Source organism: Neopelma chrysocephalum, unplaced genomic scaffold (genome assembly GCF_003984885.1).
Source record: "Neopelma chrysocephalum unplaced genomic scaffold, ASM398488v2 Primary Assembly neopelma1_119, whole genome shotgun sequence".
NCBI classification, from domain to species: Eukaryota; Metazoa; Chordata; class Aves; order Passeriformes; family Pipridae; genus Neopelma; species Neopelma chrysocephalum.
In genome coordinates, this window is record NW_020897781.1 from 1,033,008 (window position 1) to 1,055,789 (window position 22,782).

Sequence of the window (22,782 nt, forward strand, 5' to 3'; positions counted from 1 at the left end):
GAGCCTTAAGAAGTTTATGTAATTTTCTCAGATGACAGTTTCCCAGCGTGTTACAATTTTTCTGGCGTGCAATGCCAGTTTTATGTTTCTCCTTGCATCTTGAATAATGATGAAAAACTTGAAATCATTTGCTTGTTCAGATAATAGTTTCAAAGGCTTTGTATTCAGCATGTTGAGCTGCTCAGATAAGATGTGGATGTATACAAGAGGATGTATATTTGTATTGTGAGAGGAATTGTGTGTTTCTGTCTCCAGGTACTGGGATATTTATCAATACATCTGGATTGCATAAACTCTCAGATATTATCCAGGTAAATAATTAATGTTTCTTCTATAAACATCTGAAGGATAGAAGAGTTGGTTTAAAAGGTGTAGAAAGGCATTGGATCCATTTTATTGTTGATGGTGTGTACACTTGTGCAGTGGTACAAGTCTATAGTTTTTGAGGAGAAAGCTGCTGCCTGATGGGATGGTCTAATGTGGTTTTTGCACAGGTTGTTCTTTTGCATTTCTGGTCTTTCCTTTTGGAGATGCTGGATTTAAACTAGCCTGGATTTAGCTTCCACCAGGTGGAGCTGGGTTATTGAGCTCTTTGCTTTTTAGCAACAGCGTTTCAGAATACGAGACCTTCTCATGAAATAACAGGACAGGCTAAGGATAAAAAGCAAACAAAAGGTAATTTAACTGCTTTTTTTTCATTTAATTATTAACTTAAGAGATCTCTAAAGCAAAAGTCTTTTCAGTGCTGCAGGAACCGAACGTGACACCTGTGGGTACCCACATAATGCTTTCAGTCCTCTCCCTAGTGTGCACTTCCAAAACTTTGATTATGAAAATTCTGAGCCCCATAAAATTAGGGGGTACAATGGGGCAGTGGCCTGTCCAACATGTGTCCAGAGGGGCACCAGAGAATAACACCCCATTTAAAACTAAAAATGAAGAAATATATTCAAACTTTGCAGGCCTGCATGATAAAGACAAGCTACCTGTCTGTGTTTTAAATGGTCCTGGTAGGTTTGCAATACTGAACTCTGAATGGATGGATGTTTGTGAGGGTGTATTTACAGTGGCATACACAGGATTTAATTTTTTTATGAGTGGTTAAACAAAACCTTTATGTATGTTCTGATACAGTAATAGCAATTTGTGTACGCTGGTACCAAAATGATTTATAGTGGGTGGTGATGTCACTGTTCTGAGGGCAGGGTGAGGTTATGCCTAATTTAAATTAGTTTCTCAGAGATTCAAAGCTGAGAGATGAGAAAATTCAGAAGTAGGAGCGAGGTCTCCTGATCCCAGTGACCTGTGCTACAGGCCTGGGGATAATTGTCTGTGTGTTCTCTTTTATGCTGTGGATAGTGATTTGAATTTGGAAGAGAAAGCTCAGATCCCTTTTCTGCTGCTGAGGACATGCACATGGACAGTTACTGCAAATGATCTGCCATGGGATAATTTGCTATCCTGAGATATTTTAAAGTAGGACCAGGACAGAGTTTTCATTAGTTAAATGCAGTGCTTGGTGCTTGCAGAGCCTTGTCTTTGAGTCTTAATTTATCATCAACTTGTTTCAATTAGTAGACAATTTTTTTTCTTCCTCTTTGAAGAACACTTACCAAAATCACCATATCTTTGGATATTTTTCAGAAGCAAATATTTCCAGGAACTGTATTTTTTTTTCCCCACTGGTGGAGAACATCTTTCTTGTTTCAAATAGCTGATATTATTATGAGCGTGGGTAATTCCTTTTAAATGTCTGAAGAAATTTTGTTTAGAAAAATTAACAGAGGTTATAAATATTTGAGAACCACAGCTGTTGTCATTGAAGTTGAACTGGAACATCATGTGTTTGAAACAGCATCATCTGTTGTCCTGGGACATCACATACAGGAAAGGGGAAAAAGCATAACTGTTGATTGAAACTTTTAATTTAATGGACATTAGATATGATTACAACTTGATTGTTTTTCTAAGCAGAGTGTTATTAGGGTTGAGTATCACAGATGACATTTTGGTCTAAAGGAATTGAAAAAGTTCTTCTATGCTCGGTTGTGACTGTGATCTTGTGAATGTGTTTGTTTATCCAGAGCTAGAGTCATGAACAGTGTGAGTGATAATACTGTCATTTGTATAGTTTGAATATATTTAGATACTGGCTTGTATTTTTAGAACAATGAGAGAGCCATGTGGTGAGCAGGAGTCGCCTGTAAAAACCTCATTTATTCAAGAATCTCTGTCTTATGAAATAACAGGAGCAAGGAGCTATATTTAAGGTTATCACAGCAGTAACTTTTGTGAAGGTACTTCTCAGTGCAAAAACACATTTGGGATTTTGCTGGAAGCAAAAATCAAAAATATATATGTATCAAAAATAGTGTGGCCAGCAGGACCAGGGAGGTGATTGTTCCTCTGTGCTGGGCAATGGTGAGGCCTCACCTCAAGTGTTGTGTGCAGTTCTGGGCCTCTTTGTGGCAAGAAAGATATTGAGGACCTGGAGGTCCAGAGGAGGGAACGAAGCTGGGGAGGAGTCTGGAGCAGCAGGAGTGGCTGAGGGAGCTGGGGAGGCTCAACCTGGAGAGAAGGAGGCTCAGAGGGGACGTTCTCACTCTCTGCAACTCCCTGACAGGATCGAGGAGCCAGGTGAGGGTCGGGCTCTGCTCCCAGAGAGCAAGGGACAGGATGAAAGGAAACAGCCTTAAGCTGTGCCGGGGGAGACTCAGGTTGGACATCAGGAAAAATGGAGGAATTTTTTCACAGAAGGGGCAGTCATGCATTGGAACAGAGTGCCCAGGGAGGTGGTGGAGTCACCATCCCTGGGGGTGTTCGAGGGAGGGCTGGATGTGGCACTCGGTGCTCTGGGCTGGTTGGTGTGGTGAGGGTTGGTCACAGGTTTCTCTCGGTGGTCTTGGAGGTGTTTCCCAACCTCAGTGATTCTGTGATTCTGTTCACCTCCATTTTGCAGACAGTGTTCAGCATCGATCCCCCAGAAGGCAGCACAACAGGTTTCCTGCCACGCCAGGCAATATCTAAATATTACAAGGTATGGGATGCTTTGTGTGCTGCGTTTTTCCTCTCTGCTGTTTCATCCCTGTGCTTAGTGTGTCCAAGATTTGGAAGGGTGTGGACAGTGTAGCAAATGATGATGTTAATTACAGGAAGGGAAAAAACCAAAACAAAACAAAAAAACCCCACCAAAGGAACTGTATTTAGTTTAGATTCTGAGAAGAAAAGGGGGCTACACAGCAATTTTTGAAGAAACTAAAATGAAATTAGGAAAGTGCAGCAAATGTGAATTTCTGAAAACTTTGATACTGCATATTATGCAAGAATTGTTGTGTTCTTCCAATGATCTGTTCTTTTTAGTTTAGCCCATTGCCAAGCAAGTTCAACAGAACCACTGAACCTCCTTCCTCGAAGTTGTTACAGGTTATTTAGAGTTTAGAACTTATGGGCTGTGCTGCTATAATGAATGTAAGGAACAGACCTTTTTCTGGATATCATATTAAGTTTAAAACTCAATGCTATTTTGGTTGCCAAATGAAGCAAGTCCAGAATAGTATTTTATTTCTAGCCTGCATGTTTTATGCTGGTGGAAATACCCAAATAATGAGGTTCTTTGTTTCTGCTCAAAGCTGCTCTCGTAATCTGACTCAGAATGGCTGGTTGAATGAACTTTTTTGGTTCTTAGAAAGTTATGAAACACTTGAAGCAAAACAGGAAAGAGGAAATAATACAGCCTTAGTAACACTGTAAGAGTGACACTAATTACATTAATTACTCTTAAGGTGGGCTAGCTTTTCTGAGGGATGAACTGCAAGTTCCTTTCTGTAGCCATTTCTAGAAATGTTTTTTTTATTTTCTTTCAGGTACATATTCATGTGGATAATGGTAATCAGAAAAAGAAACAAAGGACAGATCTCTGGAATTCATCATCTTCAAAAAAACAAGGTACAGGACTGATGTTGGGGAGGTTCATGGAAAAGCTGAATTGAAAACTCCTTAACTGCTCCTTTCTGGTTCAAATAAAAGAAAACAAGCACAGCTCCATTGTGGATAGAATAAGCTGGGGAGGTGCTTTTTGCTTTTATAATTACTTCTAAAGGTCAGGTGACATAAACCATCTCAGTGTAAAAATTCCTTGGTGCTTTGTGAACTGCTGGAGTTCTTCTTGGGCAATTATTCCAGTGAGAGAAAATAATCTCCATGATGGAATGGTTGGTTGTATTGGTGTAGAGAAAATCTTCAGAGCAGCCCAAGATTGGGAAACCCTCCTTTGGGATTGATTCAAAGGTTTATGACATGTTCTTTTCTCCTCATACCAGCTGTATTTCTCTGCATAACTGTTGTGTTAAACAGAAAATTAGTGTTGAATAAGGCCTGTAACCACCCTTTTACAAGAAGGAGACTCATGTATAGCTACAATGCTGAAAAAGCGTGCCAAAGGTATTAAAGGAGTAAATTCCATGAAAGTTCTCTATTGAAATGACTCATTGTGGAGGTGTTACATTGTGAAGCTCTGCAGTGATTTGACAGGGATCTTGTGATCATGTAATTCTTTGCCATAAAATGTCATACCTTGGGGCACTGTTGCCTTCTCTGGGATGACCTACTTTGAGCAACTTCCTAAGTTCTTCAGAGCATGTTGTCAGTTCTTGATAGTTTCAGCCTCAACTATACTTTTCAGTCCTTGTTCAGCTGAGATTTCTCCCTCTCCTTGTCTCTCTCTTCCCACCTATTTTGTTCCTTATGCTCTGCAGAACTTGGGATCTGGAATAACCTCGATATAGCCATGCTTCAAAACAACATATTTAGAAGAAAAGAAACTTGGCTTCTGAATCAAAGTTTATCCTAAGCCTCCTATAAAGCTGCACCAAGCTTGGCTTTGTTGGACTTCAACGTTCATTTTTTAATATATTTTTTTAATAATTAGATGGAAAACAAAAGGTTTTCTGATTAGAGAAATACAGATCCCTTTATCTTTCTTAATAGAACACTCTCCAAGGATCTTTGTACATACTTTGCCTCATAACTATCAACTTAGTTAAGTGCTCAATAATGTAAGTATGTGTTTCACAGAAGTCCCTTTTATTTCAAGGACAAAAGTAACGGTTTTCAAAGAATGAATTTCCACGAATTTAGTGGGTTTGCACATAACATCCCCTTAAATGTTTCCACAAATTTAGTACTGTTTGGTTATCTGCAGATGTTTTCCTGAGATGTTGCTCAATTGGAGTTTAAAGTTACAGGAATAAATCTAAGTAGATTTAGTTAAAGATCTGTTCAGGAAAAGGCTACTACAAACACTTTGAGTTTATTGCATAATTTGGAGGATTTGTACACAAAAATACAGAGCAGTCAGAGAATTCTGTGACTTAGTAGATGCATTCTGATATATTTACTTTTCAAATAAAAACCATATTTACAAGTACCTGTGCAACAGACCCGAGCTTGTTGAGACTTGTGCTATGTGCAAGCCTAGCAGAGGCCAGACATGACTGATCAAGTCTCTGGTTTCCTGTGGTGGTATAGTTAATGGTATAGAAATGGTTTAAGCATTTAAGAATAGCTGTTTTCCAATAATTTGGTGGAAATTATCCACTCAAGCATTGTTCTCTACAAACTGCAATTGGTGAGGAGAAGGGGCATAGCTTGGGATAGCTGATGAGATTCCTGCCCGAGCCATCTATGCACAAATATGTCACCAATATTGAACTGTTGCAGTTTTACATTAAGATAAAACACCCTTACTCTTGATTTGCTCTAAGTCACCGTTGCAAAGTATTAGCAAGCCATTTCTCCTTGGATTTAGCTGTCCTTGTGCCAGGAATGGAAAGAGCTGCTGCAGGGATCTGCTTTGTGTGACACCCAACACTTCCTTCTGGCGAACGGGACCTTTAAAATGGATTTAAGATTGTTAAACTTAAAGACATAATTGCAACACACCAGACTAAAAATGTACTGCAATCCCAAGCTCTCCAGGAACTGGATAACTGGTGTCTGGCAGTCATCATGCTGGGTTAGAGGAGTTTGTTTCCAGCTGAGCACTGGTGAGGGAAATGTGAGGGGTTGGTGTCCTACTCCAGGCCATCCCATATTGGCCCAGTTTGCTTTTATGCTGGAATTCCTTGGGCTCCTGACGTGAGTTTGCTCTTGTCTGTGGATACTTTTTGGCCTGTCCACATACAGATCTAAGCTGATTTGCACCAATTCTTAGTGTGAGTTAGAGAGATAGAAATCTCACTAAATTTTGGAATGTGATTTTTCTAGAATTTGGGCATTGTCTGTACGAGTTTGCCCAAATGAGATGGAAGGGCAAAACTTTAGCTAAGGATAGATGTTCTCTTTTAATTCTAAGCAGTAAGTGACTCACTGGACAGATATTAATGGGGATTTCCTGAAAACGTCAGCTTTTTTTTTGGAAATACAGGCTTGGAGTGAAGTCTGTAAATTTAAAAGACAGGCACAGATACTTGGATGTAGGTACTTATTTTTTTTCCACTGAAACTAATTATACAGAATGGAATCAGAAACAAAAGCTCATGTTTTATTTGGCTGCCCTTGTTCTTGATGTAGATGTTTGTTTCCTTCCCCTGTTCCCGTGTCTCTGAGAAGCTGGTGCGAAGTTTTCGGCAAAGCCAACAGTGGTACAACTCTGAGCTGAGCAGTGATATAAATGATTGGTGTTTCTTTATATTCTTTCTGTTGATAACCATTCTAACTGTTGATTTCCAGTGTCACACTTACTGCATATCCACATCCCACAGAAGATTTGAGCTGAAAGGTTTGGCAGTTGACTGTGGGGAAAGTGGAAAGTTTAGATGAAAGGTTTATAGCCACTGGAAATTCCTCATGGATAAAGGGTAATTTTTCCCAAGCAAGCGCAGACTTGAAGATGTTTTCTTGTATTAGTATATTATGAGGGAGCAATGACCTTTTAATGAATAATGAAATCTGGGAAGGATCAAAGCAGAACCACAGATCTGGAATTTTACCTTCAAATGCTGCCCATTTTACTTTCAGAAGTTCATGTGCAATGTGCCATATGCTAAGTTTTCCACTTAAACTTGCTTCTTAGTGTTTTCTCTTTATTTGATACAGGAAAGACTTTAAGCTATTGGTGTTTCAGCCCTGGCCACAGCATGCACGAGCTCGTTCGACAGGGAGTCAGGACAATTATCCTCACAAGTGGGACTCTCTCCCCTCTCTCATCATTTACGATGGAAATGCAGATGTGAGTACCTGGATGTGGGAACAGTGCCATTCCTGAAAGTGCAAATCTGCTCTCGTGATTTTAGGTTTTATCTCAGGGTTTTTGAGTATTTGTCCAGAAAAGCTGTGGCTGCCCCATCCCTGGAAGTGTCCAAGGCCAGGTTGGACGGGGCTTGGAGCAACCTGGGCTAGTGGAAGGTGTCCCTGCCCATGGCAGGGGGTTGGAATAAGATGAACTTTAAGGTCCCTTCCCACCCAAACCATTCTGTGGTTCTGGAACTGGTAACCTGTAGGGGATCACACAATGAGTGTGACTGGGATCTTCCCTTTGTGTTTCTTTAGCCCTTTTCCTGTTTGCTTGGAGAATCCTCATGTTATCGACAAACACCAGCTCTGGGTTGGGATCATTCCAAAAGGACCTGATGGAGCTGTGCTTTCTTCTACCTATGAAAGAAGGTAATGAACTTCCATGTGGAATTCTGCTTTGAAGTTTTGGGTTCCAGCATTTTGGGTTCTGCTAACAGGAGGATGCTAGTGAAGTAAGGGGGTCTCTGTAGTGCTTTTCTTGGATACACACTGTGCTGAATAACAACACCCTTTAACTGCTACTATTGAAAATTTAGAGTTTAGAACTTTAGGTCTGGAATGGGTCAGATGTCGAGGCATTGATAGTCCTTAATGGCCCTGGCCAACCTCAGCTTGGACCTCCACCCTGTCTATTACAGAGCAGTCCACCCTCACAGATATGGAACCCCATCCTAAATTTCTTAGCTGAAGGCTTAATTGACTGAAACACGTTTACCACAACTATTTTTATATTTAAAGCTTCTCACCATAACCAGTCTCTCTTTCAGCTCTGTGTTGCCTTCTTAAGGAAAACATATCCAAATGTTTGTCAAGCTTTTCTTCATCGTTTTTCTTGCTTTTCTCTGGTCTTCCATCGTTTTGCCTCTGTCTTTGTGCTGTTCAGAGCAGACAGTGCTTCTGCTGCTGGCAGAGAAGGCCAGATGTTCCACAGAACTGGAAGAGGACTCAGCATCTGTAATGGATCTTTACAGAGAAGCTGTAGTCTGAAAAAAACCTCAGGCTGCATTTGTCATCTTCAGAAGTTTAATGTGCCATTTCAGTTTATTTTTGTTGAAGATACTGTCTTTTAGAGAGGGAAAGTTGAGGATTCCACCCCCGCTAAGGGCTAGAACGAGGCTTTTTTTGAAAGAAGGGAATTCACAGAGTTCACTGTGTTTTGGCAACATCTGTGTGGTGATACTGGTGATGTAGGTCTTATAAAAATATCTGTGTTAGGTTTTTTCCCTGCATGTATAATTTTTCTGGGAAAACAGTACACAGAACTACAGGGCACCCAAAGAAACCTGAAGACATGAGAGAACAGGTGAGTTTTCAGTCAGGGCTGGAAGAACATAAATATGGCTCATTGGAGAGCAGGGCTTTTCAGTTGAAGCTGAAGGGATATTTACTATGAGTAAATAATAACCACAGTAACCAAATTCACCCTTTTTGCCCTGTAGCAACCACACCTAGTTGATCAATAATTATTTTAAATAGTTTTAACATTAGCAGGCTTGGCAGCATTGTAGGCTTTTCTGGCAGAACTCTCACTTTTATGTTCTTAGTATTAATCATAAAACTCATGTGGCTTCCCATTTCTATTTGTGCATTTTGAAGTTTAGATGATCTTCTGTGCTTAGTAATAGGAATATTTCATAGTATTAGTAAAGTGTAGTCAAGGTATTACTAATTTTTGTCCTTGGTATGGGTGCCTGCCACAGGAAGGAGAGCAATTGGGAGTCTGGATATGCTGTTTTAGATTTTAGATGATTATGATATTTAGATGTGTATGAAAAACATAGGAAAGGAACTACGGTGATGTTACTTTATTTTTCTTCTTTGTAGGTTTTCAGAGGATTATTTGTCTTCTTTGGGAAAAACAATTGGTAAGTGAAGTGTGTGGATTTCAGAAATGAGTTGGTGACCACAGTTTTTAGAAATCTAAGAAGAACAATATTAAAGAAGGTCCAATAAGAGGAAGGTAAAAGATCACAGTGCAGATCTGAACACTGTCTGGTTTTGTGTACTTCTGTTTGCTCAGGCAGCTGGCTGCTGTGATAGCACACAAAAATGAGTTTGAGTCCCTGGCTTAATGTTTCCAAGTCAGGAGTAAATTTTTATTGTCAGGAGTTTGTGTGTGGGTCAAAAATGTGATTCCTAAACACAGTCAGAAGGTGACAGAAAATAGAAAATTAGAGGTGATGCAGCCAAGGGCCATTTGCAGAGCAATTAAGGATCACATGAAATCAGTGCAATTTCTTGTCTTGTTTCTGCTGTTTTTCCTCTGCAGTCTGGGTTCTCCATCCCAGGATGAAAAAGTCCTCAGCTACACACTTGTTTCTCTCGTTGCAGGTAACATTGTGCGAGTTGTACCACATGGGCTGTTGGTGTTCTTCCCGTCATATCCTGTCATGGATAAGAGCCTGGAATACTGGAGAGTATGTTTATTGCTCTGCCTTGATTTGGTGGTTTGGTTACACACACTGGACAGTTTGTAGTTATTTAACCATGGTAATTAAAAACCTTTTAGTGGAAGGTTCCATACTCATGGCAGGGAGTTGGAACTTAGATGATCTTAAAGATCCCTTCCAACCCAAGCCATTTTGGGATGTATGAAAAATCCTTTTCTAATAACTAAGTTATGAAATCTGGTCAGGCTTCTTTTATTTTGATCACAGTACACTGGAGTGCAGTGGTGTAGAAACCAAACCCAAAAGAATCTTAATGTACAATCTCATCTGATCTCACACTTCATTTAATTTCACCAAACTTCTCCTTATTAAACCTCCCAAATTAGAATTGGTCTGAGTCTTTCAACCCTTGGCGGGGGGAAAGTCCCAATGTGAGCATTTCACTTTTAATTGTAACCATTGCAGCTGTAACTTTTGTGAATTCTATGCCCATAACTTGAGTGTCCTTGGTGAGACTTGCTAGAACAGTTAAATGCTCCTTCTTGAAAGTGAATGCAGGGGCAGAGTTGTCATGGTGTGGGATCTGGGAGATGAGTGTTGGAACTCTCCCACCTGCCTAATATCTGAGGTGCACCAACTGCAAGGAATCACTGTTGGTGCTATTGAGATTGTGCTTGTTTCTGCTTCCATCTCTTGCTGTGTTTGGCAAGAGAGGAACAGGCTGTGGTGGGGAAGCAGTGACCACTTCTGAGCGTTTCTGTTCTTGTGGGCACTTCTGGTATGTGCTCACTTTGACGTGACATTTCTGATCTGTTCCTTGTCTGTTTAACAGGAGCATGATTTTGCTAAAAGAATAGAAGAAGTGAAGCCAATGTTTGTGGAACCCAGGAACAAAGGAAGCTTTTCAGAGGTTGATTATTTGCATTACATACCTCTGTCATCTTCAGAAACTGTGTTTATGTTTAAATACCCCCTCTAAGATGTGTTTAGGTGCAAAACACCCAAATTTTTATCCTAGGATGAAATTAAAACTCTGAGCGCTTCTTTGAAGTGTAATTCTTCTGTGCATCCTTCTTGTCCTCTCTTGGCTGGTTGTGCAGGGTACAGTCTTCACTTAAATCCGGTGATGTAACAGCAGCTAAAATACACATGTGCTGAGTAATCAAGCTGGTAGAAAGCTGTCGCTTGAATAGTCAGCATTTGTTAATGTTCTGCAGGACTTTTCCTCCCAGCTCATCATGCTTTCAGCATTGAAGAATTGTGCAGTGTCATCTGTTTATTTATAGCCCTTCTGTTTGCTTCTTAGAGTAAATAATATCTGTGAGTTGCTTTCTTGGTTTGCCAATTTTACTTAAGGATCTGCAGAAACACAAGACAGTCCATGTTTTACCTTCTTATCAGAAGTATCTGACATTAATCTTTTATGCTTACCCAGATGTGTTCTAGATTTCATAGTGGTGTAAAGGTTTTGCTAAGAAAATGGCTCCTCATATTGAAAGCAAACACAATTGTACTAAGCCAAATTAATCACGTTTGAGATCTTAGTGTACAAGTCAAATTTAGTTAGTACAGGATAATAACATTCCTGCTCTTACTTAAACTTGTTTATATTTTAGGTGATTGATGCCTACTATGACAAAGTCGTCTGTCCTAAGTCCAATGGAGCTGCATTTTTGGCAGTGTGTCGGGGGAAGGTAACTGGGAATTTCTTTCATCTGAGATAAGATTATAGAGTTGACACAAAAAACATCACTCTGGATTTCAGTACATTTCCGTTATTTGACTGTAATTATATGTGGGGATAAAACCAAGTGCCCTGAAGCTTTTCCAAAATTAGGTCACGTTTATGTCTGCCTCATTGCTGTTACTATTAGAGGGACACATATTTGATTTCTTTAAAATAGATGTGTAACTTATATTTCGTGTTGGCTGCTCACCAAAAACTTAACACATTAGATGAGAATTGTTTTGGAGAATTGTAATCAAGCATGTTAGAACAGCACTGCTGAAAACCAAAAGTATTCCTTAGCTTCAAAACACATTATCTTCATGTTCTCTGGACACATTTGATGGCCTTTCCTTTACATTTTCCAATGCTGATAAATTGACTTATGTTTATCAGTAGAAACATTTGCAAAATCAGAAATTACTCTTAGAGCCTTTTTGCTGCTGCTTACTGTGTAGCAAGAGAAGACCCAACTTGTTTTGAACCTTTGGTCCCAGTCTCCAAAGAGGTTTTTGGGTCAGTGAAGAAAAGACATAGCTCTCTCCAGTCTCATAGCTGAGATTGGAGAACTTGATTCAGCTGCAAAACAAACCAACTTTTTTTCCCCTCTAATTATTTTTCAGTCTGTTTGATTCTCTGATTTTGTTAAGTGATTTGCCAGCACAGTGAGCGTGTACAGGGCACGTGAGTGACAAATACTTGATGGGATGTCAGCAGCACAGCTGGTGGACATGGCACTGTAGTCTGAATTCTGAGCAGATTTCTGGCAGGTTTCTGTTATTGCTTTGGAATGATTCTGTTAATTCTTACTGTCAGAGAAGGTTTGTTGTGTTCTTACCATGTCTTGTTAACAAGTCAGGGTATGGATGGTTTAAACAGAGGTGTTGACTGACATTTAGGATGTTCTCAATACAGCTGTAGTGTTTATCTGGGAATAAGACAGGCATTAACAGTGTTGGCTGAGCTATGCTTTGTCAGGGTCTGCTGGAGGAAAAAAACAAGTTTAAAGTCTTGGTAATAAAAGCAAAAAATATAGTTGAAGCTATTCATAATCTATTCATAAACTACACTTGGCCAGAGAATTAATTGAATGGAGAAAAAAGGCCAACAACTGCTGAATTGCTCTGAAATGGCACTTCAAACCCTGTTGATAATGGAAAATTCTGTCTCTTCAGGCCAGTGAAGGCTTGGACTTTGCAGATATAAATGGACGAGGAGTCATCATTACTGGGCTTCCATTTCCCCCTCGTATGGAGCCCAGAGTCATTTTGAAGATGCAATTTCTGGATGAAATGAAGAGAAGTGGTGCAGGTGCACAGGTAAGACTGGGCAGCTTTTCACTGGTGGCTGTTTGCAGGTTCGTGTTATCGTTTTTCCCTCTTGTCCCTGTGGGGTTTGGATTTTTTTCTCCCAGCCCTGTGGAAGCATGGATATCAAAAAGCCAGACAACCTTGGGAGCTTGTCACAAATGTAGTCACCTTGTTTTCAAATTCTGTCTCCAGTGGCACAGTCTCAAACAAATATAGGCTCAAAAAAAGGATGTAATCAAAGTTTAAGTCAAAAATCTTTGTATGTGCGTTTCTCTCTCTGAGGGATTTATTTCATCCAGAGAGAGCGTGAGCAGGAAGAATTGCCTGTGCTGGCTAGTTTGGGGATTGTGGGTTAGGGGGTGTGGTAGTGTGTGTTAGGGTTTTTGTGGTTTGGTTTGAGTTTGGTTTATTATTACTTTAGGCACAAAAATGAATGGTGTTATAATTTAGTTTGTTCTGCAGCACAGTCATTCTTAAATAATATGGTGAGTCTGTCGTACTGCCAAGGCTGTCAGTGCACCTTCTATGAAATAGCTCCTCAGGCTGGACGTTGCTACTGGAGTTTTCTGTGCTCTGTAATTCAGATGTGGTATTTGAGTCAACCTGTGTTTGGTTTTCTTCGGCTCTTCGAGATTTGTCAATGCCTCTTGTCAAATGCCTCTTTTTTTTTTTTTTTCAATTTCTTTAGAAAAACATAGTGACTGTACAGCATGGGGAAAACATTTCACCTGATAAATAATATGAATTCTTCCTGCCACCTCTTGCAGTACCTGTCTGGGCGTGAGTGGTACAGTCAGCAAGCGTCCCGGGCTGTCAACCAGGCGATCGGCCGGGTCATCAGGCACCGCCAGGACTACGGTGCCATCTTCCTGTGTGACCACAGGTACACCTGGGCTCTAGGACACAAGCAAACACCACAGAATCCCAGAATGGTTTGGGTTGGAAGGGATCTTAAAGCTCATCTCATTCCAAGCTGCTGCCATGGGCAGGGACACCTTGCACTAGACCAAGTTGCTCCAAGGCCCGTCCAGGCTTCCCTTGGACACTTCAGGGATGTGGCGTCAGCAACATCAACAACTTTATATCCCAGCATGGCTACTTTGTATATAAATGTGCTGATGTTGCTTCTGAAGAAAGCTGCAGTTTATAATAGTTGAATTATTTAAAGTAGCAATTTATATAAATATTGCACCGCTTTAAGAAAGTAACCAGATTGTTGTCTTCTGCTCCCCAAATATACAGTCTTGGAGCTGCAGAAGGTGATTAATGATATTAATGGAAAATGAACCAATTTGTTGAATTCATGTTCCTAATACCTCTGGAAATTATGTGATAATAATTTGTGGTTTTGCATTTTCTCCATCTTTCACCTGAGAAGGCAGTCACCAGCACTGCATTGTTTTGAGGAGGATGGGAATGAGGACAGATTATATTAGAGAAACAATACTATGTATATCAATATACTACAGTAATATTATACTGCATTAATATCCTTTCATAAAATGTTAATTAATATAATAGGTACATTATAGGTAATAAGAGTTTGATAGGCATCAATGCTGAGGCTCGGCTGGGGACAGTCTGGGTTCAGTACTACTGTTCATGTTGCCCAGTTACAGATTTTATGGACAAAAGATAGGATTTGCCTGATTGCCTGGTATGTGGTATCAACAAAGCCCTTTTCTCTTGAGTGAAGACATCACCCCATTATATTTACTGCACTGTTTCAAACTCCAGTTGTCTTGCTGCTCCTCCCTTTTCCCTTTAGACACTGATCTAGAGTTTGTTTATTTAATTTAGTCCAACCTGGCAAATAATTCTCTTGTTCTCCAATCGTATACAGGTTCACAATTGGTGATGTAAGAGGCAAACTGCCCTCCTGGGTCCGTCCTTACGTGAGTGTTTATGACAACTTTGGCCACGCAGTCAGAAGTGTCTCCCTCTTCTTCCGTGTTGCTCAAGAAATTGTAAGTGTCTATAAAAAAACCTCACAAAACACACAGCAGATTTACTAAATAGTGTTGGAGACTGGGAATCCTAAACCAGGTCAGAAATGTGAGAGAATCACAGATGATGTCAGATTGGAAGGGACCCATAATAATCATTGAGTCCAGCTTGTCACTCCTCACAGGACTTAACACAGAGTCACTTGTCACTTCTAAGCATTGGAAGATTTACAGGAAAGAAGATATGCCTCCTCTTTCTCCAAGGGTGAGCTGGGGCAGGATGTTGTTGTTATGCTGGGCAACTCACTAGGTTAGATCACAAAAATAACTTCCTCTTCCGGTTCCTCCTGAATAAACATGGCCTCTATTGGATGTTGTTCAAATCCTGGAACCGATGTTGGCATCCAAAAGCTTTTTACCTCAGGGAGAGGGCATGTGTGTGGAAGAATCAGTCATAACCTCACATTTAAGTTGAAGCTGACTGGTATAAAGAGTAAGACAAACTATCGGTTGTTATTGCAGTTCATCACTGGGTCATCTTTACTAATACAGCTTCTCTCTTAGCATTAAGAAGCAAGTGTTGTCTGTAATAGTTCCTTGATGTAAAAAGTAATATTGTAAAAAGACTTCCTAATTGACTGGAGGAAGTTACAGAAAGAAACAGGCTGGAAGCCAGAACAGAGAATTCTTTGTTCCCAAAATGGAGGTTAAGATTAAAATAAACACTTAAAATTTCACATACAGACTTGGATGAGTTCCTGGAAGACACTTTAGGGAAATACAAGTTGTTCAGACAAATAAGTTACAGATGGGTGATACTGAATTACTTGATCTTTTCTGATCATCAGTGAGAGTTTTGTGGTAAATGAGAACCACAGTCTGATGTGCTTTGCCAGAAGAAGCTGCTGTTGCAGGGATAGCATTAGGAAGCGGTTGTTCTTTAGGAGGTCATGATCCTTTTTCTGGTACCAGCTCACTTAGTGCTGAACCTGCTTACTGCACTTCATCTGTGTCACTTCCAAGCTGCTTGATCCTTTTCTTCAAAAGCCCATAAATCCAGAGTGTTTAACAATCATGCTATCAAGGGTTTTTTGGGGAAAAGGAGATGTCTTTGGGTTGTTGCTGAGATTTTTGGTTGCAAAGGGAGCAGAGTAGAAAAATGGCTTTTGCCTGTTGTAACACTTTGCAAACTGCTTGCAGATGCCCCCACCCCTGCCCCAGTGCCCTCCTGGCCACGCTGGTTCCCTAAGTGACAGCAGTTCAGCACCATCTACTTCATCTGAGCAGATCCCCTCCGTCAAAAAAGCGAAAAACTTGGATGACCATGTCCCCAGTTTGAAGAGGAAAAGGAAAGGTAGGTTTGTGTCCTCACAGATACATCTTTTTGTTTTGAGCTGAACCAAGAAAAGGAGGATCAAGAGACTAGAAAATGAAATGGGAAAGAAAGCAAGGAGAGTTCAAAGACTGATGGAAACATCTGATCAGAAGGGACATAGTTAGGCAATAGAAAAGGGAGGAAACCGGTTGTAATTACAGAGCAAAGAGGCAGATGGGGCCTGAAAAAGTGCCCCGCAGAACAGGAATTTGGTGGAATATCACAGGTAGCTTTGAAAATGAGAACTGGATGTTTCTGACTAACACTGACTTCAATATGTTCTTCTTCCATCCTGTTGTATAAACGACTCTTACTCAGTAATCTGGCTAAGAAAACAAAAAAAAGGTCATTGGAACAAAACAGTGTTTTAAATTTTGTGGTTAGCTAATGCTGCAGAATAAAGCATTTCTCATGTCAGATATTTCAGCACTCTAGATTGCTTGCTGGTTTGGAACAGAACAATGCACTTGTGTTTAAAGCTCTGGTTTCAAACTAGTTATGAGCAAGTGTGAGGGTGACTTGACATTAAATTTAAGCCAGTGTTGACTGCTAGTTGTTGTTGAAAGGGATTACTTTGGCTGCCACTTTTTTCCCCCCGTCAATTCCCAGCTGTGCAGTTTTGCTCCTTCCTTTGATGTGAGTCCATCTCTAGTGCAACTGCAGAGTGAGCAGATGAGCTTTGCCAAAGCAATTCACCTTCCATCCCCTTGACTGGTAGATCCAGCTCAAAGGATGGGCTGGAATGTGGGACTGGAGGTGAAGGGAAGAAGCTGCATTGCCTGTTTTGAAAGGAATTTTCAGTTGCTTTGCATCAACTGCAAAGTCGAACTCGCCTGTAATCATAGTTTTGTCTAGAGGTTTTTGTACTGACTTTTCAATTTATATCACAATATGCTCCCATTCTCCTCAAAATGGTGACTTTTCTTAGTAACTGGCTGTTGAAGTAATTTCTCAAAGTAGTGGAAATACGTTTTTTAAGAGAATGACTTATAGAAGTATCAAAGTGATACTAATTTAACCCTACTTGCAGCTCTAAATCCTTATATTTAAAACCAAATATACCTGGATCCTGATTAGTGGAAATATGTATTCTTGCAACCTTGGTGACAGTGTCTTATAGGTACTGATACTGTGAGAACTATAGGCTTTAAAAAAACTTGTTCTCTTTAAAAATAATAAATCGTGTTTCATCCAGAAATCTCTTAGAAACCCAGTTTTGGGGAAATCCACAAAGCTGAAGTAATTAAAGCAGTAAGACTTTTACCCATTGATCCTAAGCTGTTTTGAGGTTAAATAAGACCATCACTTCAGGGAAAGTTTGAAAGCAATCTACCAGGTTGTGGTAACAAATACTTGAGCAATTTTGGACGTGATTTATCAAAGCAGTCTTCTTATGAAGTGATAAAATGCAAGTTTGCAAGATGTGGAAGATTATTTAATCCACCAACACCTCTTTGTGGATTGCTTCGCAAGACTGGGAGGTATCACTCAGTCAAAGAAAATGCAAGAGATATAATGTGGAATGTTAATTTGTTGTCTGTGTTATGTTGTTGATGCCAGTAAATGGAGAGGGAACATCCAGCCTGTGTGTGGAATATGAACAAGAATTTGTCTCGCCCAGAAGACGGTGTGTTGGGCTCTTGGATGCCCTGGAGCGCAGTGAGAAGAGCAGTGAAGATGCAGAAGAGGAACCTGACTTGCCAGGAGAGGAAAAGGTAGTGGCAATGGTGTGCAGAACACTTGTTTATAGGTAAAAATCACAGGCTTTAAAGCAAAATGGGTTTAGCATTAAGAGTTCTAGCTCAACCCTCTTTCAAAAAACTCACTGTAATCAGCACTGGTAACTGGAAGTTCTCGTAATTAATTTAATCAAAGGCTTTCCTCGCCACGTTCAAGTAGATGATCAACAGGTAGGTGCTTGTACTGTGCTCCAAGGCTGCTGACCAGGTGGATTCCTGGAAGTTAACCACGCTCTCTGGGAAGCAAAGAGCTCTCAGAGGAGAGGTTGTTAAATACACAGTTTGTCCTGGGTGGAATCTGTGTCAACTCTTTGTGTGAGACCAGATATTGAATTATAAAAAGGGTGGGGGAGGGTTTATGAATTAGAAATTGCTCTTTGAGATTAAAATCTTTGATTTGCCTCAGAGAATGAATATTGCAGACTTGTGGAATATTTTATCTAAATCAAGAATCCACTATTGCATTAAGATCAACAAAGCTGCTTCTGTGCTGTTCGTTTTCTTTCCTCTTAGATTGGTATTTTTAATGCATCAGTGGTTAGGCTGTATTCTTGCTTTCCCAAAATCCCTGTTTGCAGTTGTTGGAGGGGTGGCTCCCTTACCTGGCTGCCATCAGAGGAGTATTTCGGTGCTGGCTTGCAGACTAGCACGTGGACTCCAGGAATGCCTATTGCAGCATACCCAAGTAGTTTACTTAGGGGAAGATTGCCTGGAGGTGTAGGAGTATCTGGGGAATATTTGAGGAGGCCTAAGGGAGATGGAGACATGTACAAAACAGAGGGAATGTACCAAGGATAGCAAATATTTAACTTGTGTGCAGGCAAGTGGGAAATGGGCTCCACCACCCATGAGCTACCATGGCATAGACACCAAAACTTATTCTTTGGAAAGCCTGGCACATTTCCAGGGAGTTGGTAGCTCAGCTACAGTGCCTTCCTAGCACAGCTGCACTGCTTTTGGCAGAGCTCAGCATTTCCTGGAGTCAGGAGCTGATAGACCTGATGGCTTGGCAGTCACTCAGCTGGTGTCCTCTTTCTCTGTTTGGCATTACTGCTTCTCTGAGGCTTGAGCAGAACTCTGGGGTCATCCTGTGCTGCTCCTAAATTGGTGACCTGAGTGTAGCCCTGAGACACGCAGGGCCTCTGAGGGAGCCAGCTTTCACTCTGAGTCCAACCTGGAGCTGATTTACTTAGTGCTAGAATTGGACTGAGGATGGGGTTGGTGTGATTTCCTGTATTTCTTTACCATCCAGCTTAGTATCTGTGTTACCATTTTTTCCTTTATCAAGGTTATACTGGGTTCTTGTTCCCTAAAAAATGGAAATTTAGCTGCTGTCATCCTGAAAGAATTTGCTTGCGGTGAAAAAGAATAAAAGTCTTTGTCATCTCAAAAAATCAAAATGCAATAAATAGTCTCTCAATCCATGTAAATAATGACTTGACAGTTCTCCATAATCAGATTTCCTTGTGAGATATGTCTCATGGAAACTTGTCTTGGAAGCCTTATTTCTACTGGATCCTGCTGTTCAAGGTGGTGCCTTTATATAGCAGAGGAGTAAAAGGTGGTTTTGATCACTTTTCTGACTTACTACATGTATCATAAATATTTGACTTGCTGCTTATATTCCGATTCTTCATTCCCTTTCATGATGCTTAAATAAAATATATTTAAATGTGCACTTAAATCGTGGTCAGGTTTGTCTGGAATTGGGTGTCCTTGCAGTATTAGGAGTGTACTGAAGGTTGTATTTCTGGGTACAGCAACAGACTCCACAAATTGGCTCATCTGAAATTGTTGGCCAAAGGAGTTGTTTATTTTAGTGATGGTGTTTAGCTGTAGTTAGTTTAATTTGACTCTGAAGCTTTGTGATCTGAATAGCCACGTTTGGAAGTCACGGTGGAATTTAGGGATGCTCTTATGTTTCACTGGTTCCTCTCACAAGTGAACATAAATGAACTGATAGTCACATACTTGCCATGACATTTTTGTTGGGCGAGAGCAAAGAAGTAACTCATTCCACATTCCTGCTTTCTCAGCAGGTGTGTAGAGACCAGCTGGCAATATAGGGCTGTCCTGCAGCTTCTTCTGTTCCTAGAGTGATTGTGTTTAAGGTGGTTGATACTGATCTAATATTGGAGCCTCTGCTTTTAAACAATTCCAGTCCTCTTTCTTGAGAGCCATTCTGTGTTACTGGGTTTGGGAGCTGCTGAAGAGCTTGTTGAGCCACAAGTGTTTCTGCTACTGTCTCATCCTGCATGCCTGATATTTTCTATAGTACTGCTTAGACTTCCCTTCTCAGTATCCCAAAAGCCTGATACAGGTTTTCTTCACAAAGAGAAGGACTTCCAGGCAGGAAAGTGAAGGGGTATCTGAGCCATCGGTTACACACAGGTCTGTGTACACTCCCAGACTGCCCTGGAAGGGTCTGCTGTGAGTCCAGTTTTGCTTGATCAGGAATCAAGACCAGCTTTGTCTTTAATTTCCTCTGTTTTGATCTCTCTTTTTGACTTGTCCTGTAAATTGTTACCTTCTGGAAGCAGATATGTGCCCACGCTCTGTTGCAATAATTTAGATTGACTTGTTTCACTTTGTCAAATGGTGTCTCAAACTGAGTTAACAAGCTTTACTGCTGGAAATAATTAAACAGGCAATAACTTTGAAAAACATTTTTTTGGTATGTTTCTTATTGTCTTTTTGTCTTCACAGGCACATCGTCTGTCTACACTTTCCCTTCAGTATGAGAAGAAGTTAACAGATGAGCAGAAAGGAGGAAGGAAGAAAATAAAACTAGTCAGCAATACAGTATGTGTTTCCTTGTGTCGGTGCCATCCCTTTGATCTTTAGATTGCTTTAATTTGAATTGCAAATTCCCAGGCAGACAGATGACTGATGCCAGAACAAGCATGTTTTTCTCCAAATCGTAAATACTTAACAGTGCACATCTGAAATCTATTTCTGTCGTGATCTTTCCTAAATCCAGACATCACAGACCAAATCAAGCACAGGTCCCAGCAGAGCTAGTAGGTGAAAAGAATTGTTTTCTGGCATTGAATGCTTTGTGAACAACTTCTCCCAGTGACCAGGTGTGGTGGGTGGTTTCATCTTTTTGAGTAGAATGGAATACTTCAGTTGGGAGGAACCTACAATGATCAGCTAGTCCAGCTGCTGGTAGAGCCTCAAATGGTTTAATTGACCCATTTTGGGTAAGGGATCACATCCAACCCCCCCTGAGGTGGGTCATTGTTGTGTGTTAACTTTGCAGTTGTGCACTGTGGTTTTGCCCTGTCTCCAAACTCAGTTAACTCATTATCCAGCTAATTGCTTAAGAGTTACTATAAATTCAGGAAAATTCCCTGGGTGACTGTGCACCAGTAGTTGTCCAAGGTGCTGTCCTAACTGGATATTGCCTGTCTGTCAGTCTGTCAGTCACCTGGGAAACGAAACTGATCCCGAAGCTGATAATATCCAGGAGAAGGGAGAGAAGGAAGAGAACAGGTTCATGCAGAAGGTTGTGTTTGCAGTTTGTTTGTGTCTGATGTCACCATGAGTCAGCTCAGCCTCCAGGCTTGGAGTAAATATCATTTTATTAACACTTCTCCTAAGAATATAATTGTGCAATGATTATTGGCTGCCTTCTCTAGGAATATTTCCATGAAGCAGAGAAGGCAAATAATACATGGATACAGGGGTGACTACCAAAACTACAACCTGTTAGGTGAAAGCATTCATGGTTTAGTGGTGGACATGGTGGTGGTGCTGGGTGGACGTTGGACTTGATGACCTTAGAGATCTTTTCTGACCCTAATGTTTCTATGATTTCATGATACCATTCCTTGTTCAACGTGCTGTCGGAATTGTAAATTTACTGCTGCTGCCTGAATTCCTGTGAAAGTAACTCCTCAAGTCATTCTGTACTGAAATTCCTTCCTGCCCTCCCAGCAGGCCCTTAGGAAAGCTGAGCTGCCAGAGCCAAAGAAGGCCCGAGCCACGTCGTACATCAGCACAGTGAAGGAGACCCTGAGCCAGCAGAACTATGAACTCTTCTCTAAGGCTCTGCAGCAGTACAAGAAGACAGATGACTTCCATGCCATGTTATCCGAAATGAGCTCCCTCTTCATAGAGGATGAGAAAAAGCATGTCTTGTTACGAGGTACATCTGGTGTATTTTGTGTACCCCTGGTGTATTTATGTGACTTGACTTTTGTCTTTTAAGTAGACTTGGGTGTTTTGGTAGTATTTTAGATTTGAAGTACAGATCAGTCAGGATGGTCATCCTGAACATTCATCACTTTATCTCCCCAGACCACACAGAAAATCTTCTCAGTGTAATTATCAATGTTAGCTTGCATCTTGACTTGAAGAAATTCACATTCCGTGGAAGTTTGTGTTATTTGAGACTTTGTCTAAAAGTGGTGTAGCTTATTCCCTGTGACTAGGTGAGTTGGATACATGCATTCATAAGGGTTCAGTGTTAAAGCAGTAAATAAATAGACAGAATAACTAGAGAAATTTTCTATTTAAATAATGGTAAGTATAAAGCAAAGGGTCTGGGCAAACATGGATAGTTACTGGCTTAGCTGGTATTTTCCTGACTTTTAACAACTGCACTGACAGGAACTGAACTCCCATCAACATTTCTTCTAGTTTAACAGTGTTTTCTGTGTGACTTCTCATTTCTCTCTCAGCTTGTGAAGAAATGGGCAGGTTTTTCTCTGACTTTTTTCATCTTCTGAAATAACAAAAGCTTAGTTATGCATCTCATAAAATGTGTGAGGTAAAGCCTAAAGTTAAGGAATGGGAAGCTCAGTATGAGCAGTCCATACTAATAGTAACCACAACTGGTTTCCCAATTTGCTGATGATCTATATAGATAAGAAAATATTTGATAATCAAATCAAGCTCTGAGTCTAGTTTTCAAGAGTGTCAGGCACCTGAAACCTAAAGCTGATTTGATGTTTAGGCTTCTGGTTGGCAAACACTCTGTAGTGAGTAAGTAACGTGAG

The 22,782-nt window shown here is 40.5% G+C and overlaps 1 protein-coding gene across 6 annotated transcripts in view; it reads left to right on the forward strand.

The window, feature by feature from the left end:
* RTEL1 (regulator of telomere elongation helicase 1) overlaps positions 1-22,782 on the forward strand; it is a 45,930-nt gene that overhangs the window by 10,140 nt on the left and 13,008 nt on the right. For 4 of the 6 annotated variants that reach the window (XM_027697375.1, XM_027697376.1, XM_027697380.1 and 1 more), the window contains exons 14-29: positions 256-311; positions 2,960-3,037; positions 3,864-3,945; positions 7,096-7,228; positions 7,549-7,662; positions 9,118-9,158; positions 9,625-9,710; positions 10,516-10,593; positions 11,300-11,377; positions 12,585-12,728; positions 13,487-13,602; positions 14,563-14,686; positions 15,866-16,019; positions 17,601-17,755; positions 20,486-20,581; positions 21,719-21,929. In XM_027697375.1, the coding sequence (XP_027553176.1) occupies positions 256-311; positions 2,960-3,037; positions 3,864-3,945; positions 7,096-7,228; positions 7,549-7,662; positions 9,118-9,158; positions 9,625-9,710; positions 10,516-10,593; positions 11,300-11,377; positions 12,585-12,728; positions 13,487-13,602; positions 14,563-14,686; positions 15,866-16,019; positions 17,601-17,755; positions 20,486-20,581; positions 21,719-21,929 (1,746 nt within the window). The remainder of the gene's footprint in view (positions 1-255; positions 312-2,959; positions 3,038-3,863; positions 3,946-7,095; positions 7,229-7,548; positions 7,663-9,117; positions 9,159-9,624; positions 9,711-10,515; positions 10,594-11,299; positions 11,378-12,584; positions 12,729-13,486; positions 13,603-14,562; positions 14,687-15,865; positions 16,020-17,600; positions 17,756-20,485; positions 20,582-21,718; positions 21,930-22,782) is intronic. The other 2 variants (XM_027697377.1, XM_027697378.1) reach the window with 1 other exon arrangement.